This window comes from Trichechus manatus, unplaced genomic scaffold (genome assembly GCF_000243295.1).
Source record: "Trichechus manatus latirostris isolate Lorelei unplaced genomic scaffold, TriManLat1.0 scaffold00090, whole genome shotgun sequence".
In the NCBI taxonomy this organism is placed as follows: domain Eukaryota; kingdom Metazoa; phylum Chordata; class Mammalia; order Sirenia; family Trichechidae; genus Trichechus; species Trichechus manatus.
In genome coordinates, this window is record NW_004444026.1 from 2,294,711 (window position 1) to 2,313,340 (window position 18,630).

Genomic DNA, 18,630 nt, shown 5'->3' on the forward strand with positions numbered 1-18,630 from the left:
ACCCGCCTCCCCTAGCCCTGTCCCCTCCCACCTGGCGGTAGCTTAGAATCAGCTTCCTTGAACGGTCCAGTTGGTCCAGGCCCTCCCCCAGCACCAGGCCTTGGAGTGTCAGGCTGCATGCAGGGTGCTCCAAGGAAAGAAGGCCCTTGGTTTAGCTGCTCCCTGCACCCCTTTCCCTGCCCTGAGGGGCTCTCCCAGACACAGGGGCTCGCCCTGCAGGGGGCTCTCCCTTCCTGCCATAGGCACCACCGTTGGAGAAGAAGCAGGCATTTCTGAGGTCCTTCCAGCCCTGCCCTCCCGCAGCTGGGATGTCCCTTTCTCCCGGTGGCCCTGTGCTGGCATCAGCCCCAATGGGTGCCCAGGTGGGGCAGCTGTCAGGTGCGCCCAAGCCTCTAGGATGTACTCATCTTTTATTCGCTTTCGCCTGCAAGCTCCCCTTTCCTAGCCGGTGGGATCCTGTCTCAGGAGATCCTTTTAGGGGCAAGTGGAGAAAAGAGGTCGCAGAGGACTTGTGCCGCTCGGGGGTAAATCCTCGAGCTGGCATCAGGAGTGTTTCTTAATTAGGACCCCCTTCTCTTCCCCGAGGTGGTTTCCTCCAGCCTGGGCTATGCCATTGGGCCCTTGCCCCTCAAGCGGGATTCTTTCTGGGCAAAGGTCTGAGGAGTGTGTCTGGAAATGCCACCCCCACCTTTTGTGCTTCGCCAGAGCCTGGCCATTTTAGCCTGTGTACTTACTAACGGGCAGAATTGGCAGGGCAAGGCCTCTTCCCACAGGTGCAAGATGGCAAAGAAGTTTTGAGTCCACAGGTCTCAGGAGGTGTTTGTGTCTTTCTTTGTTCCCTCCTCTCTTAGCTGGAGTAGCCTCCTCCCCCTTCTCCCCCAGCAACTCCCGCCACCCCCGGCAGGGAACTGCCCGACTCTGACCCTCTCCCCAAGCAGCGTGGGGATGGAAAGGGGAAGGAGGTCTCCTGGGCGGCCGCGGGCGGCAGCCAGGCCTTCGCTGTGATGGAGATGGCGGGGAGGGGGCCGGGGCTGGCCTGCAGGCGCCGGGCGTTGGGGAGGGAGCGGGCCGGGCGTCAGACGCTGTGCGCGCCCAAGCTGAGCACCGAGAAGGCGGCGCGGTGCTTGCGGAGCAGCAGCCGGATCTTCTCGTCGTCAGAGTCGGGGTCCAGCGGCTTGTTGTACTCGTCGTCTTCGTTCTCGGAGGCCGCGCGGTCCCCGGCCACGCCCGTGCCGCCCGGCCCCCGAGGCGTGGACGACGAGGGCTCCAGGGCACTCTTCTTCCGCCACTTGGTCCTTCTGTTCTGGAACCACACCTGGGATGAGAAAGACTCTGAGGATCGTATGGCCCATTGGGCCCGGTACCCGGAATCACAGCACACGCAGGGCCCCATTTTAGGAGGGTGACTGTACTCGGTGGCAAATTCTCTTATTGTTATAGAAAAATAAATGGCTAAATTAGTGGAGGAGACTGTAATATTCACATGATGTCTTTGGGGGCGGGGTGAGCAGTAAAACAGAAGTGTCGTGAATGCAGCAGCCTTTGAGTGTGGCTCTGGCGCCCTGCTATGTACCTTGCTTCCCCTTTGCCACCTGGGGCACTTGGTGGAAGATGCTGGAATGCCCCTGGGTGGGCAGGTTTAGTCCAGGTTAGGGCACCTCAGGAGGTGCTGAGTCACCCTTCCTCTTCTGGTTTAGAGACCCTCACTGAACTGGGGCTTCATGAAGGATTTTTCCCCTAATTATAAAAATAACAAACACCCATTTCTTGAGACAGCTGAAAAGTGCACAAAAGCACTTAAAGAAGCAGAACATGGCGGAGGTCCACGTCCTTTCCTTCCATTGAAATTCATCAGCTCTCACTCCAGCAGCTTTACTATTAGGTGGCTCTCTGGGCTCCCAACCCGGCCCTGTCACCCAGCTGGTAAGTGACAGAGTGGGGACTGTTCAATCTGTGGGATTCTAAACCTCATCTTTCTGTCTGCATTGCCTTGGTCAGAAATTCCAAGAGCTGATGGCAGCGTCTGGGCTGGATTAGGAGTCTGGGGACTTGGGCTCAAGTCTGTTCCCTTAGCTGACAGAGGGAGCTACCCTTAGCAAGTTGTTGTTGTCAGCTTCCGCCAAGTCAACTCCTGACTCATGGCGACCCCTTGCACAACAAAATTGGACCTTTGTGATCCATAGGGTTTTCACTGGCTGATTTTTGGAAGTAGATAGCCAGACCTTTCTTCTTCGTCTGTCTTAGCCTGGAAACTCCGTTGAAATCTGTTCACATCGTAGCAACATGCAAGCCTCCAATGACAGATGGGTACTTAGCTGTGCTTGAAGTACACTGACCAGGAACAGAACCAGGATCCCCCGTGTGGTAGGCAGGAATTCTACCACTGAATCACCAGTCCCTTCAATCCTTAGCTTACTAATCTTTAAAACGAAAATAACGCCTTCTTCTGTCCATGACCATCCAGTTGAAGATGCGATATCAGATGGATGAAACTGTGGAGCCTGAGGCAGGGGTTAGGGAGGGTCAACTCACGCTCTCATACTACACACCACACAGGGGCCGGAAATGGCTTCATAAATAGGCCTTAGTAAACTGCCTTCTACCTCCTCGGGCTCCATGGGGACAACTTTTCCAACTGTGAAGCCAGAGATCTCTGGAGAAACTTTGGGTAGGGGGTGCCAAAGAACAAAGCTTTGACCTAAGCCAGAACTGCCCTGTTCTGTGAAACGGCAACAGATTTAAGGGTGGAGGGAAGCACCTAATCCAGCCCAGAGGCTGCCATATCAGCTCTTGGAATTTCTGACTGAAGCAATGTAGAGGGAAAGCGTGAGGTTTAGAATCCCACAGATTCAACAGTCCCGACTCTGTCACTTACCAGCTGGGTGACCTTGGGCAAGAGGCTTAAATGAGATAGTTTCCTCATCTATAAAATGGATAATAATACCAATCTCAAGGTTGCTGTGAGGATTAATGAGGTACTACATATAAGGCTCTCAGAGTGGGGCCCAACGTTTTGTTATTCTTAATCATTACAATCTCTAGGCCAGTTAGTTAGCAGCCCTGGTGGCACAATGGTTAAGCATTCAGCTGCTAACTGTAAGGTTGGCAGCTCAAACCCACCAGCGGCTCTGTGGGAGAAAGACCTGTAATCTGCTCCTATAAAGATTACAGCCTAGAAAACCCTCTGAGGCAGTTCTACTCTGTCATATGGGGTCGCTATGAGTTGAAACTTGACTCGATGGCACCTAACAACAGGCTAGTTAGGTGGACAGGCAATGCCCAAAGACTGGAAAAGACTTGTCTCCCCGGCAGTGGCACCCGTGTCCCACACAGACTCACCTTCACCTGGGACTCGGTCATTCCCAGCGAGTATGCCAGCCGCGCCCTCTCAGGGCCAGCCAAGTACTTGGTCTGCTCAAAGGTCTTCTCCAGGGCAAAGATCTGGTGTCCCGTGAAGGTGGGCCGGGTGTGCTTCTTCTTGTGGATGCCGTCACTCAGGGGGTCCGGTGCTGGCAGAGGAAAGGAAGTGTGGGAGAGCAGGATGCGTGAGGACCAGGGACTGTACTACCAGCCAAATGCCAGCCCTGTTCTGCCTCTCCCACAGGGCACGATGCGTCCTGCAGAGACACCGCAGTGACTATGACCTCTGCAACGTCTGAGTGGGCAAGGGGCCCGAGAGGGGTCCTGTTGCCCCAGCTTGTAGCTCCTTAGGGGCAGAGGGGCTTGGAACCCAGGTCTTGTGCCTCTCCATCTCATGTGATGCTGCTTCCCCTTACTCAGTTTCCTGTGTCTCAGGGATTGACACCTCCACCCACAAGCAGGACCCCAGGGGCCTATGAATTCCTTCTCACTTCCGTGCTCTCGGGTCCCAACTCCCAGGTCTCCAGGAAAAGCAGGGAAGGGTGAACCTCAAGTCCCAAGGAGCTGCTCTCCCATGTCACCAGGCCTAAGAGCCATTAGGCTTCAACCACACTGAAGATCCTGGGCCTGGTGGCTGGAGACCCTGAGCCCACAGCCTGCTGGGAAGGAGCTGGGCTGGAAGGCAGCAGGCGCTCAGGGGAAGCAGAAACCCCATGAGTCAGGCTGCGTGGGTCAGGCCTTGTTCAGGGCAGCCTGACAGTCCATGTCCCAGCTTGTCCTGTTACAGATGAGGAAACTGAGGCACAGAAAGGGGAAGAGACCTCCTAAGAGACGTCTTCCATCCTCTTGCCTTTGGCTTTAATCCAGCCACTGACTTTCTTAGCTGTTTTCCTGTGTGTGTATGTGCATTTGGGATTAGAGCATAGGGGGATGAGAAAGTGTGTGTATGTGTGTGTATGGGTGGGAGGGGGAGAGGTGGAGGTGAGAGAGAGAAAGACAGAGAGCTTTAGGCAGATCTTAAAGCACCCCAAAACAGGGTTATGAAATAGGTTTCAGTAGATGAGGTCTTCACCCTTCTCATTTAACTCTCCATTTTCTCTCCATGGCAGGGTTATTTCTTGAACTTATGAGTGGCATTAAGTGCAGAGGCCAGACACCTTTACAGGGAGAGCTAGAGACCCCTCAGTGCGTGCCAGCTATGGGCTGGCCAAGTGTCCTGGTGGCTTGCGGTGGGTGCCCCCCACTTCAGACCTTCCCCATCTCATGAGGGGTGGCTGGCAGGCAACACGACTGCCTGAAGCAGTGTAGGCAGGGTGGGGGGAGGGTGGCAGGTGTGCTTTTGAGGGTTTCCATGGCTGCCCCAAGCCTCTATTGCAGTGGGGAGCCCCGAGATCAGACGAGAGTGGGGGCTCCCTGTGCCCCCGCCTCTACCTGACTTGGGCAGGGTGACAGGGGCTCAAGGATGGCTCCCACAGACACAGTCACTCTCTCTGCCTCTCAGGTAAGCCCCACCTGGCTGCGTATGTCCTTCCACTTTCTCCAGTCCCTGACTGCCATCACCAGGTCCCTGGATCAGCTCTCTAAACCATGGCTTGGGGACAGGTAGGGTGAGGAGAGTGTCCCCTCCCTGCCCCAACCACCAACTGGGCTCAGCAGCTGCTCCTGGGGCTGGATGGTTGTAGCTACTGTTGATATAAACCCTGAGGAGGAAGGTGGGAAATGGCCCCTTCACTTGCAGGCGGGGCCAAGATGGAGTCAGGGTGTATCCTGCGTCCCTGAACGATACCAGGGCATGAGCAGGCTTTCTGGGAAGGCGATACGGGGGCAACTTCTCCTTGTTGGGGGTAGCATTTGCCTGCATTCTGAGGACTGGATGGTGGCTGGGGGTGAATAAATGGTGCCATGGGCCCTGGGTGGGAGAAGTAAGGAGAGCTGCCAGCTGGGACCCTATATAGGGTGTGGGCTGTGTGGCCTTCACCAGACCTGGAGTCTCTCAGGTGCCCTAGGAGGGCAGCTGGTAAGGGGTGGGGTTGGGGGTCAGGACACCTGTGTACAAGCAAGGCTGGGGTGGAAGTTGGGCAGGAGCAGGCAGGAATTCAGCCCTGCGCTAAGCTGAGGAAATGAACGCAGGTGTCTGAGGGGGACTGTCTAATGGCGACTGAGGTGGGTGGCCAGTGCAGACTGCCCGGGGAGAGTCCTCTCTTCACCACTTTCTCCTCCCACATGTCTGCGTGGTGCCCAGTGGGGTGGGGGTGAAGGTTTGCCCTGTACTCACTGTTGCTGCACTGCTGCCCGCCTCGCCAGTCCTGGCCCGTGTCCGCCCAGCAGTTCCGGGTCCGGGTGGGGTACTCGTTCCCAGCCTTGGAAAAATTCCCCACCTGGGGGCCATAGTAGACCCCCTGGGAGCCAAGTCCACCAAAGCCCGCCACATGGGGGTAGCTGGAGAGGAGGCTGCTGTTTGGCGTGGCCACAGGCCTGCTCAGGATGTCCGTGATCCCGTGGGGTGTCCCGGCGGCCAGCTGGGGGCCCAGCCCTGGAGGGCTGAGCTTGTAGAAGGAGTTCTGCACCGAATACTGGCACATAGGAGCCTTCATCTCTGAGAACTGAGCCAGTGATGTGTTGTTCAGCAGGAACGTCCCCTGCAGGTTGGACTCCATGATCCCGGGGACACGGAGAGGGAAGGCACAGGGCCCTGGCTGCCCAAATCCAAGCCGCTAAAGCCTGAGACCCCAAGCTCTGGCCCAGAACCCCATGGCAAGTTTGGAGCGTCAAAATTGGCCCCAGAGCCCCGGACCGCCCTCCCACCTAAAGCATCCAGCCCAGCCTTTGCCCAGGGACTGGGCACCCACGTCAGCTGCTCAGAAGGGAAGTGCTCCCCGGGGCAGGTGAGAGGCCTCACGGGTCTTCCTTCAGCTCTCTCTGCCCCGACCTGGAGACGGCAGCTCCCCACTCCTTAGCTCAGAACCCTCCTCTGCCTCTGAGCTTGGGGACCCTCCATGAGAAGTTTTAAGTTCAGAGAACCAACATTTCCTTGATAAAGATATGGCCCATTAGAATACAGGCCTGAGAGTGGCTGAGCTGCGCGAGCAGCACCACCATTGGTCAGAATGCACACGGGCCTCACATTGGCTTCTCCTAGACAAATTGCACTTTGAAAGATTGACTGTAAAATCAGCCAGTGTGTGTGTGTGTGTGTGTGTGTGTGTGTGAGTGTGTGTGTGTGAGAGAGAGAGAGAGAGAGAAATTAGCTGTGGTAGCTCTGTTCATTGTCAGAGAGTCCATCTGCTCCTGGTTCCCCAGCACCAGCATCTAGGTAAAGGTGGGTGCCTGGGAGGCCCTGGAGGCTCTGGCTTCTGGAAGTCACAGTTCCTGCAGCTGCTCCCCTGAGGGAGAAGAGGCTGGTCCCAGAGGTCGCTGTCCTTCTGAGGTGTTCAGGCCCCTTTATGTCTCAATGCCCTTGCAGGGAGCACGGAGCCTGAGACTGAGCCTGGAAGTTTCCTTCCTTCTCTGTGCTGGGCTGGGGTAAGTGGGGAGGCTGGACAGTGCCTGCTTTGTGGGGGGATGCATATCCCTGTGACTGGCCTGAGAGCCTGGAGTGGGAGACTGCAGGGGCAGAGGGGGAGGAGGGGGAGCTCTGAGGGCAGTGGAGGTGTGTGCACCTTCCTGCCACTGAGGCTGAAATGAGGGGGCAGACGCTGTGCATGAGTTCATGCCTCGACCTCTGGGAGGCCTTTCCTGATCCCCTCTGTCAGGATCGCCTCTCCTTCTGGGGGCCTCAGAGGAATCATCTGTGCCTCCGCTGGAGCAAGAGCCCTGTTCTCTCTGGCTTAGCGCCTGACTTTGAAATCTTTGATGCTGGATGCCAGGTGATTCAGCCGAGAATCCCAGTGTGGGGCATTTAGTGGGTGCTTGGTAAATATTTGATGGATTTGACGGGTTGGACTGGATGAATCAGACAGCACCCATATACTTTTCTTCTAGTGAATTTTTACAACACACAGGGTTTTCCTGTTTATAAAATGAGGGCAATCTCCCGTTTTATAAACAGGGAAACTGAGGTATGGAGGAATCAGAGCCCACTTTCCTGGGACTTGGGCTGTTTCTATACACATCTGGCAGCATTCTTCTTGGAGTTGGTTACTAAAAAATGGAAACCAGAATGCCACTGGTCTGACCATGCAAAGTGACAGGAAAAATAGTTTCGCCAGAGAGATGGACTTTTATTTCTACTCCCTGGCAGCTCCAGAGTCCTTCCTGATGAGGTTGTGGGCTCTGTCAGGCTCGGCACACTCACCAACTGCGCTCTGCACTGTGGCAGGTGGGAGACAGGAGGCGTCTTTTACCACACTGGGATTCTCAATGGTTTCCAGTGGGGAGGGGACTCAGGGAGGGCTTCCCTTTCACACCGCCTGACTCTCCCATGCTGCTTTCATGTGCCCATGACAGAATTCGTTTTTCTGTAGTACAAATGATTTAGGTTGATTCAAGAAACCTAACAAGGAAGACCTCACAAAGGCTCTGGAAATTATTTTTCTAGAAGTTTGGATTAAAAACACCACCACCAACAAAAAGGTTCTCACATGTCTGAGTTGGCTTTGCTACGAGGCTGCCTATCGCAACCCTTTGGGAAATTCAATTCCCCACTCCTCCTGTTCCTACCGCAGCACTCCAGACAAATCTGACTGTGTATCTTTGCTTTTAAAAAGCCCTCTGAGACTGGAGGGACCCCAGAAGACATGGCTCTCTGTTAGCCCAAAACTAAAACAATTCCCGAGGCCAACTCTTCAAAGATTAGACTGGACTGTAAGGCATAAAATGATACTCATGAAGAGTGTGCTTCTTAGCTCAAGTAGATACATGAGACTAAATGGGCAGCTCCTGTCCAGAGGCGAGACGTGAAGGCAGAGAGGGTAAAGAGCTGGTTGAGTGGACATGGGAAATCCAGGGTGGAAAGGAGGCATGTGCTGTCACAGTATAGGGAGAGTAACTAGGGTCATATAACAATGGATGTATAAATTTTTATATGAGAAACTAACCTGAATTGTAAACTTTCACTTAAAGCTCAATAAAAAGAAAATAAATAAAAAGCCCTCTGGGTGATGTTGATGTACAGCCGTGATTGGCCCACTGGCTTGGGTGGCCCTTCAGATTCCAGAGAGAAACTTGGAGAGGGGTGGGAATTATGGGTGCTCTGGGGTGTGACTGTGACTTAGTCACCTACTAAGATAGGCACTTATGAAGGAAAAACAAAAAAAAACAAAAAACAAAACTGCAGCAAATGATTGGATTCTGATTTAATTCCAAGCCTGATAAAGGCATTCATGTTTGTGAATCCCAGCATAAACAAACAGGAAGGTATTTTAAGCAATCACTTATTCCATCCCTTCATTTGACAGATGAGGAAACTGAGTCCAGCTTGGTGACTAGCCTTGCACAAAGTGTCCCTGCTAGTTATGAATGGAACTAGATTCTCTTCTCTCCATTTGTTGCTAGTTGCCGGAGAGTTAATGCTGACTCATGGTGACCCCATGTGGGCAAGGTAGAATTACTCCATAGGGTTTCCAAGGCTGTGACCTTTCAGAAGCAGATCGCCAAACCTGTCTTCTAAGGTGCCTCTGCGCTAGTAGTCAAGCACTTAACATTTCCACTTCCCAGGGACTCCATTTTCCTCTATAAAACCAAAAAAACCAAACCCGTTGCTGTCGAGTTGATTCTGACTCATAGCAACCCTATAGCAGAATAGAACTGTCCCATAGGGTTTCCAAGGAGCAACTGGTGGATTCGAACTGCCAGTCTTTTGGTTAGCAGCCGAGTTCTTAACCACTGCATTTCTTGAACTTGTGCGTGGCATTGAGTTCAGGGGCCAGACACCTTTTCAGGGAGTGCTTGGGGCTCCCCCTCAGTGTATGCTGGCTGTGGGCCTGCCCAAGTATCCTGGTGGTGTGTGGTGACCCACATCCCCCACTTATTAGGTCGGACAGAAATCTGCTCTGCTCCCTCTTGGTGCCTCTCCCAGGGTAAGGAGTCTTGACTGAGGGGCTGCCTAGGCTTCCCTGGAGGAGGCAGGCATTGGTGGGCCCCTCCCTGGGCTGCAGGCCTCCCGGTGGGCTGATCCCACCCTCAGACCCCTTCATGCCCCAACCCGTGCTTCACTCCTACCCCAGGCTTCACCTCAAACCCCCAAAGAAGAGCCAGGAAGGAGAGATGGAGCCCCGTGCTGTGAGTCAATTTCTTTATTAATTTTGACATTTGTTCAGCTGGTGTAGGGAGAATGGTCTATACATCAGAGTGGGGGCTGGGGAGTTCTCTCCCGATAACAGAGTATGTGGAGAGAGTCAAGAAAAGATTCAGTTTCATAACAATTAAAAAAATCAAGGTAATTTCAAAACTTCTAAAAAGCGTCTAATGTGCAGACTGCAGCATTCTCTAGGCATCATGTGGAGACCCCAAACTCCTCCCCTAACAGCTCTTACTACCAACTGGAGCGTGCAGCCATGCCGCCGAGGGCCTGGGGCCGGCGGGCCAAGCAGCCATGCCAGACAGAGCAGAAGGTGCCAAAGCGGAGCCTGAGCCGTGACCCACGCGGGGCTCTAACAGGGGCTACTGGGTTCGGCTGCAGCTGCGACCCGGGAGAGGGAGGTACAGAATCAAGGTGGGAGAGGCGAGCCCTGCGCCTGGCTTTCAGGGGACTTCACCCAACCCACCCCCGTGCAATGCCTGTCCTCTCCCGCCGCGGCCCGGCAAGGGCCCAGGGCCCGGGAGGTGGCCGGGAGGCGGCGTCCCCAGGCGAGTGGCACAGTCGGGGAGGGGTGCTCTGGGGACAAGCAGGCGCCTCTCCTCCCTCGCGCCGCGCTACAGCCGAGCCAGATCCGGCCGCTGGGCCAGGGTGGCAGCGCCCACTGGAAAGAGGCACTCTGACCTGCGCAGCCCCGGGGAAGGAGGCCAGGAGGCTGGGTTTCCTCCGACAGCCTTCAGGGAGAACGTAGGCCACACGTTTGAACTTCCTCTCCTCTTCTTTCTCCTCTAAGAAAGCAAAAGCTAACCCCGCCGGGAGCACACGAGAACACGTGGGTCGGGGCACCGGATCCTGGCGGGCTCAGCACGCAGACCGAGCCGTATCCGGGCAGCCCGGGCAGTGGGCTGCCGGTCGGGCCCGAGCAGCCCAGCCGGTGGCTCCGCGGCTCCTGGTGCTGTCCGCGCTCGGCCCAGGGAGGGCACCGAAGAGGCCGGAACGGCAGGCTGGGGCCCTGCGACGGGAGGCCGGCTGTCCCCGCACTGCGGGGAGATCTTTGGGGCTGGTCGCAGGCACCAGGGCCTTGGAGCCTCTGATACTGAGGGAGCTCTGTGCTACTTGAAAGGTTTAAAGGTGTCCCGAGGACAACTCTGACGAGCGGCAGGGGAGGAAGTGACAGGACATCCACAAACAGTGGCTCTTTGGAGAGCGAGAAGAGCCTGCCAGAGTCACTGTCCTGGCCCTAGAGGGCGCCCGCCGCCGACGGCAGGGCGTGTTGTGCTGTTTCGGGCCTCCCTCGGCCGGAGGCGCTAGTGTAACTTTAAGGCTCTTCCCTGATGGCACCGAGGCGAGTTTCCTTTCTGCCCTGACCCGGAGCCTGGCCTAGGAGGGTCTCCTTCCTAGCCCCGGGCATCTTGGTCGTCAGCTGCTTTCTCCTCCTCCGGCTGTCCTTTCCCTGGGCATGTGGTCAGGAGTGGTCCCCTCGCTCGGCCTCTCCAGGTGGGGCGAGAGGGGCTTGGTCAGTCAGAGTGGGGGCACTGAAGCTGTCCAGCCGAGAGCCTAGTGCCTGTACCCACGACCCCCCATCCTGCCGGCCGCCTGGAGTTAGAGCACCAAGTTCGCTCTGGGAGACCTTAGGATCGTCCCTGACTTCAAAGAACTGGCAGATACATTCACTAGCCCTACTCCCTATCTTCCTCTTTCACTGAAAGGACAGGCTGTAGCTCCTTCTCCCGCAGCCTGGAGAAGTCCTCAGGAGCTGAGCTGTTAGTGCTTTGTACATACTGCTAACGTGTTTCTATTGGTTTGCATAGTATTTATTGTTTTTCATATACACGAGGCTGATTACTGTACAGTTTACACTTTGAACACAGACTCTAAGTGCTTGAAGATATAGAAAACCTCTTCTCTATTGAACATGCTGGTGCAATCCTGGGACAGCCACCGGCCCTCCCCCCACTGAGAGGGAAGACCCTTTCAGATGGGGTGCCGGCTCCCTTTGAGCCCTACAGCTAAGCCTGGGGGTCCTCACCTCAGATTCTTAAGTCCCTAACACAAGGAACCCCGAATGCACTCTAAAGGTAATGATTTTCCATTGGAAGATGTTTGATACTGAAACTGGCAGAGCGAGAGACAACATAAAAAAATTCCAGTTCATCCACAGGAGAGTCTATCCAGCTTCAGACGTCACAGTAAAATCTGTGTATACTGAGTGGAGGGGAGAGGTGAACGTGTGCGTGTGTCCTGAATGTCATGTAGCGTTCTGGGAGGAGCGGTCCCACTGGGGAGTGGAAGGGGACAGTCACAAATGGAATGGAGATGTGTGGTGGATGGGGAAGGCTGGCGGATGGGGACGTGGGAGTAAGGTGCTGAACTATTATTCCCTGCCTAGTTTCCTTTCTCTTTTTGTCTTTACAGGAAGCCCACATGGATTTCTTGCTGATGAGGCTGGAAAAAAGCTACCCTGTACGAGATCAAAATTAAGATGATTTAAAAAGAAATACCATCCCCAGCCACAAAGAGCCCTTGTTCACTTCTGCGTTCTTGCTCTCTCTTGCACTTGTTTCTTTTTCTTTTTTTTCCTCTCTCTCCCCTTCTTGCTGCTTTTGTCCTGATTCCGACAGAGATCTGTCACTAGAGGCAGGATTGAGGGCTGTAGGTCATGCGTCTACAGTCGGCGTTCATGCGAATAGGAGACTAAAGGAAGTCTCTTACAGAGATCATGCCGTGAGCCTAGAGGAACGTGTGCACCGCTTCTGCTGCCCTCTGGTCCAGCTCTCCTCCTGTGTGCATGGCAGAGTGTGTGGAGTTCAGGGGTTGGGTGTCGAGGTGTGATCCTGAGGGACAGAAAGAGAGAAGGGGTCACTTAGAACTTAAAGGAGCAATTCCCAGAAAAAAAACCCAAATAGAGAGTTTTGTGTTTAGTTGCTCAGGCAGGATCTGATTCAGGAAAAGCAGCCACCTCTAGCAAGGTGGGGGAGGCCCTGGGTGATGCAAATGGTTAATGTGCTCAGCTGCTAACCAAAAGGTTGGAAGTTTTGGTCCACCTAGAGGGTCCTCGGAAGAAAGGCCTGGCGATCTGCTTCTGAAAAATCCCATGGAAAACCCTATGGATCACAATTCTACTCTGACACACATGGGGTTGCCATAAGTTGGAGTCAACTTGAGGGCAACTCGTACTGGTAACTAGCAAGGTGATGAGATGAAAGGCGTTGAGCTCTCGGCCCCTGGCTTTCCTGAACCACCATCCACCACTTCCCACCCTCCAACCCAGAGGCTGCCTCTCAGAGCCAGCTGCCCAGGTTCCCAGATGAGTGGATGAGCTCCCGGGAGCACCCTGCCATGTGGGTTAAAGAGAGCTGTGTGCCCTCAGACAGGAGGCAGACGGCTCCCAGCCCTATGCTGTCACCTAAGAGAAATCCCCAGGAGCAGCTCCTTGTACCCCAGGAGAAGGAGCCATTTTCATGAGCCAGGACTTGTACCACAAAAGGCGCTAGGCTAGTCAATGGTGCCCTCTGCTTTGTCAGTTCAGTTCAGCCAACATGTACTGATGTCTGCTATATGTAGCCCTCGAGAGCCAGGGACAAAGCAGATACGGTCTCCGGCTGGGGAGCTCATGACCTCAGGGATGACAGGTCCTCTTCAGCTCTGGTCCACAAGCTTTTACTGTCAAGTGACACTGGCTGGTCTCCCCTGTCCCACAGATGTGGCAAAGAGATCTTTGAACAAGAGGTGCATCCTCTCTAAAATATTGTCTTTTAGGCTTGAAAACAGCAGCTTTGCCTGCAGAGTGAAGGCTCAATTCAGCAGCCTGGGATTCACAAGGCACCGTCCTACGATCTCATGGTACCTTATCTTCCAACCTCGTGTGAAAACTCCATGTTTTCAAGACCAGCCATTCAGGATTCTGTCTGCCGGGACCTTGGGACCCATGGGGAAAAGGGCAATCTGAGGACTCTTGAATACAAAAGAGGGGTGACAGAGACAGGCAGGAACTTATTCTGAGACAGGGCTGTCCCCAGACAGGGTCCACAGGAACGGGGACTGGGGAGGAGCGCTGAAGGTGACCAGGTGGACTCAACTCTGTGTGGTTCTCCAGGGATGGGAGGGGTGGTGTTGAGTTCCTTGCCAGATGCTGCTATAAAGCTAAAAAGCCAGGCCTTTCTACTGCTGTCGCTTGAATGAATTGCTATCCTCAAGGGCAGGACTCTTGCATCTAGACAGGTAGGAACCTGGGCTCCCCCTGAACTGTCTGGGTCTTCCTATCAGCCAAGTCGGTTTCCTCCAAGTCTTCTGAACCACAATGCCCCCTGCTCTCTGCCTCTGCCTGTGCTTCTCCCCTGACAAGAACGCCATCCACCCTCTTCTTAGCTGAGGTTCTACCCACCACCCTTAAGGCAAAAATCAAGTCCCCTCTTCCATGACGCCTTCCAGATAATTCCAGCTCTCTCATATTCTCTCTTCTACACTCTGGAAACTCTTCCTTCCAGTCACTACCTTTTCTTCAGAGAGATAGCAGAGCGTAGTGGATAAGAGCAAGACCTCTGGAGCCAGACTGCCTGCATTCAAATCCTGGCTCGGCCAGTTACCCGCTCTTTGTGACTCAGCGGTAAAATAAGGATACTAATAGTACCTATCTCATTAGATGGTTGTGATAATTAAAAGAGTTGAAATATATAAAGTGCTTAAAATAGTGAGCATTACATGAATGTAAACTATTACTGGGACCTCTGGAAATACTTCTGCTTTTATCCTTTCATTTTTGCTGTCTACATTATGTCCCTGGCTGGATTATGAACACTCTGAGGGCAACTGCTACAATCTCTGGGTGGTGCAAATGGTTAACATGCTTGGCTGCTAACCGAAAGTGTGGACGTTTGAGCCCACCCAGAGGTAACTTGAAAGAAAAGCCTGGTGATCTACTTCCGAAAAATCAGCCATTGAAAACCCCGTGGAGTACAGTTTTACTCTGACACACATGGGTCGTCGTGAGTCTAGCTCAATTCGAAGGAAACTGGTGGAAGGCAGCTGCCAGGTCTTAGCCTGCTTAGTGTTCCCTACAGAGTTTGCCCCCGTGCTACCAAAAACAAAACACCAAACCCACGGCTGTCGAGTTGATTCTGACTCACAGTGAACCAACAGGACAGGGTAGCACTGCCCCATAGGGTTTCCAAGGCTGTAAATCTTTACCGAAGCAGACGGCCACATCTTTCTCCCGCGGAGCGGCCGGTGGGTTCAAACCGCTGACCTTTTGGTTAGCAGCTGGGCGCTTTAACCACTGCACCACCAGGGCTAAGCACTCCTCAGATACGAGACAATTATCAAATCTCAAGTCTATGAAAGACAGGTTAATATTTCCCGCCCAAGTTTCTGCCCAGGAACCAGGCAAAGGAGAAAGTTCAAGCCTTAGAGAGCATTCTAGCAGAAGCTCTCATTTCATCATTCGGTAAACTGAGACTCAGAGAGGAGTTGTGGCAGGTCCATGCTGGAGCATGCAGACCATGGCTGGGGCAGGATTAAAACCCAAGCTTCTGGCTCATTCTGCCACTGTCCAGCACCTTTACTCCTGATTCCACTCAGAGAAAGGTCTTGCCCTTTAAAAAGCTTAGAAAATAGCCCCTTCCCACTCCTAGTGGCTGTGCTGGTCAGGTTCCCTCATTATATTCCTCTGTGCTGTATCACTTGTTCCCCACAACCCCGCCACCCAATGCTTGCAGCCCTCTCCCCTCTTTCCCAACCCCAGATTCTAATATACTTGCAGTGGTTGGGGAATGAGGGTGGATTGTAACTTAAAACAAAACAGCGAAGTAAAACACCTTGCCTCCCTGCCCCCCTCCCCATTGAGATTACTGATTACTTTTTTAACTTATTCAAATATCCCACTGACAGAGCTAAGGCAAGTCTTGTAACCACAGTAGCTGAATGGAAAGGATCTCTATAAAAACAAAAAAGGCAGCAGTCTTTTAGTTCTGCATCTGCATCTGCAGATGGCTGCCAAGAATCAGTCCCGCCCTGGCTCCTGGTAACCCAGAGCACTCCTGGGCTGCCTTGCTACCAGCCCTTCCAGTTCCCTGGCTCTGTTCTGTCCCTTTAGCAGGACCGAGACCCTAAAGAAAAAAACCAGTTACTGTCAAGTCGATTCTGACTCATGTCAACCCCTATGTGTGTCAGAGTAGAACTGTGCTCTATAGGGTTTGCAATGGCTGATTTTTCAGAAGTAGATTGCCAGGCCTTTCTTCCGAGGTGCCTCCGGGTGGACTTGGACCTCCGACGTTGTGGTTAGCTGCTGAGCACCTTAACCGTTTGCCCCACCTAGGGACTGAAACCCTAATACTTGGACCTAAATACTCAGGCAGAAAGTAAAACCCACCACCTGCTCTTGTGTGCCCCCAGCACTTATCCCCTGACTAACCAGCAATTTCCTGGCTTCTTAAAATATTACCAGAAAGCACCCTCTTGCTCCCCACCAGGCCTCAGATGCAAAACCCTTCCCCGGGTTGGGGATGGTGGTGGGGTAATCAGAACAGGCCATTCTAATCCGTTCCATCCTCACCCCAACCCTCACGGGGATGTTCCACCCTTTGAGGGTGTTTCTCATCTTCAGACAACCTATATCCATCATTCATTCCAACTCACTTTTTAGACATACAGTCTACAACTGTGCCACGTCACTTCTAGGAAGTTTGGGAAGGAGAACCAACACTGGTCATCGTAAAGTAACCTCCAGGATGCATAAAAGCCACTTCAGGAATTTAATGCAGAATCCCAGTTTCCAGAACTTTAATTCACAAGGTCTGGGGCAGGCACCAGGCAGAGGGTTTGTGGATGACATTTTGAGAAACAGTGGACTAGACCGTCATACTGTATATAGCCCCTTCCCAAACAAACTCACTGATCACAAGCATCTTATAAACAAACATCATCAGCATTATTGCTATTGTATGAATAAGGAACCCAAGGCTTAGAGAGGTCAATTGACTTGTTCCGGGTCACACTACCAATCAGATCTGCAATTGATTGAGTGTCAGAATATATGTGTTCTTATTTACTCTTTATAACAGCTCTCACACTTCCCATTACTATTTTAAACTTTTTTTTAAAGAGTAACACACATTCAGAAGGGACTATTATCATGCGCCCTCGAGGAGACTGAAACTAGGGCAGTTAAATGACTTGTTTAAGGTAATGAGGGTAAATGTGACTGCTAACTAAAAGGTTGGCAGTTTGAGTCCACCCAGAGGCTCCTCAGAAGAAAGGCCTGGCAATCTACTTCCAAAAAATCAGCTATTGCAAACCCTCTGGAGCACAGTTCTATTCCGACACACGTGGGATCACTATGAGTCTGAGTCAACTTCCTGGCAACTTATTATTTTTTTTAAATCTGGAAATAGGGGAAGCCAGAGCTTGAGTCTAGACTCCAAAGCCCCAGTTTTCACTCTCTCTGAAACAAATACATGATTGGGAGTGGGTGGTGGGTGTGGCTATTGAGGAACAGAGAGCCTTCGGATCCTTTACTGTGAGGGTAGAGGGTTTTATGCGGCCTCCTGAACCCTTAGTAGCCAAAGGTAGGAGCCCTGCCTCCATGCTTGCTCCCTCAGGACTGTCTCCCCCTCCCAGCCTCCTATTGGCAGAGGCCACTTAATTGTTCTGGAGCCGGCCTGCTCAGTGTTCCTGACGCCCACTCTTGTATGGTCTGGTCCCTGCATTGCCCTGGTGGGTTTGGCCACTTTGAAGATGGTCTATAGCAAATTAAAAAACTAATAATAATTCTAGGTTTCCCCTCTCCCCTCCTCCAGCCTGGCTTCTGGGCTGCCTCTCTCCTGTTGAAGAGTATCAGCAGAATCTGAGCCAAACAGAAGCTGAACCTTATAGCCATTGCTGCCGCTACCATAAGAAAAGCAAGGCGGAAGACTGTCATTTTCCTTTTATCCCTCTGCTTTTTCAAATTATTTGCACCTTTGCGTTATGTCCAGGACCAGAACGCAGCTCATCACAACCTTCCGAACCAACAACAGCCTGGCAGTGCCAGGGTTAATGCGGTGACCTCCTTAAGCTGCTGAGGAGTCAGGTCTAATTTTATCCTATAACTAGATCCGCTAATCCTCATTTCTGCCCAAGTGCTGAGATATGATGGGAGGCACAGAGTCAGCACTTCTGGCAGCTCAGGAGGCAGCGGGCTCGCTTTTTGCCCCAGCGCAGGAAGGCGGCGCCTGTGTGGGCTCAGCCCCAGAGCCTTGCCCTGGGGGCTTAAAGGCTAACAGCCCCGGCAGTGCTGTGCTGGGGCCTCAGTGCTTCCTGGCTTCCTGCTGACTCCCACCCCGATGCATCCTGTACTGAGCTGCCCCGAGCTGGGCACAATGAAGGGCCTCGGGGCAGCTCAGTACAGGATCCATCAGGGAGGACGGCGACCAGAGCTGGCCGCTGAAGTCCCAGGCACTGCACAGGGCACTTGGAGGACCATCCACCCGTGCAGCGTCTTCATGGCGCCCCCTCACGGAACAGCACCGCACGCCCTCCTCCTCCGCCCCACGAGCCCCCATGCTCACGCACACACGCCATGCAGTCTGACAACCGCCTAACCCTCCTGACTGACTTACAGGAGAATGGCGTAGAGGCCCTGGGCCTCTTCACCTTAGCCCTCTCCTAGAAAGCAAAGGAGTAATATGTTTGAAGGAGCACCAAGGGGAATTAAGTCTTGGGTTCATCAGACTTCAGTAGGTTTCAGGTTCCAGAGACACCTGGAAAAATGGTTGATGGCTAGAAGTCTGTCATCATTGGAGCTCTTCCTGGGGACAAATATGCTGGCTGCTACATGCTCCACAGACTCTACTGCCCCTTCCAGCGCCCTGTCCTCTCCGCCTCTAGAGCTCCATTGCTTGGTTTCCAAGATATAGTACTACTTAGATTTACAGCGTGCTTTTCACTCATCAAAGCATCTTTTCAAATCTGTATTTTTCCCGAGCACTTCCTCAGAGGTTGCTCAAGCAGATATTGTTGGCTGTTTGCTTGATGAGGAAAGGGAGACGCAGAGATGCAAG

The 18,630-nt window shown here is 53.2% G+C and overlaps 1 protein-coding gene across 1 annotated transcript; it reads right to left on the minus strand.

The window, feature by feature from the left end:
- Positions 1–1,075: 1,075 nt before the first annotated feature.
- NKX6-3 (NK6 homeobox 3) lies at positions 1,076–6,017 on the minus strand. Its single transcript, XM_004382077.1, has 3 exons — positions 5,636–6,017; positions 3,340–3,509; positions 1,076–1,315 (listed from the first exon to the last, which is right to left on the minus strand). The coding sequence occupies exons 1-3, from the start codon at positions 6,015–6,017 to the stop codon at positions 1,076–1,078; spliced, it is 792 nt and encodes a 263-aa protein (XP_004382134.1).
- Between the last annotated feature and the right edge of the window lie 12,613 nt (positions 6,018–18,630).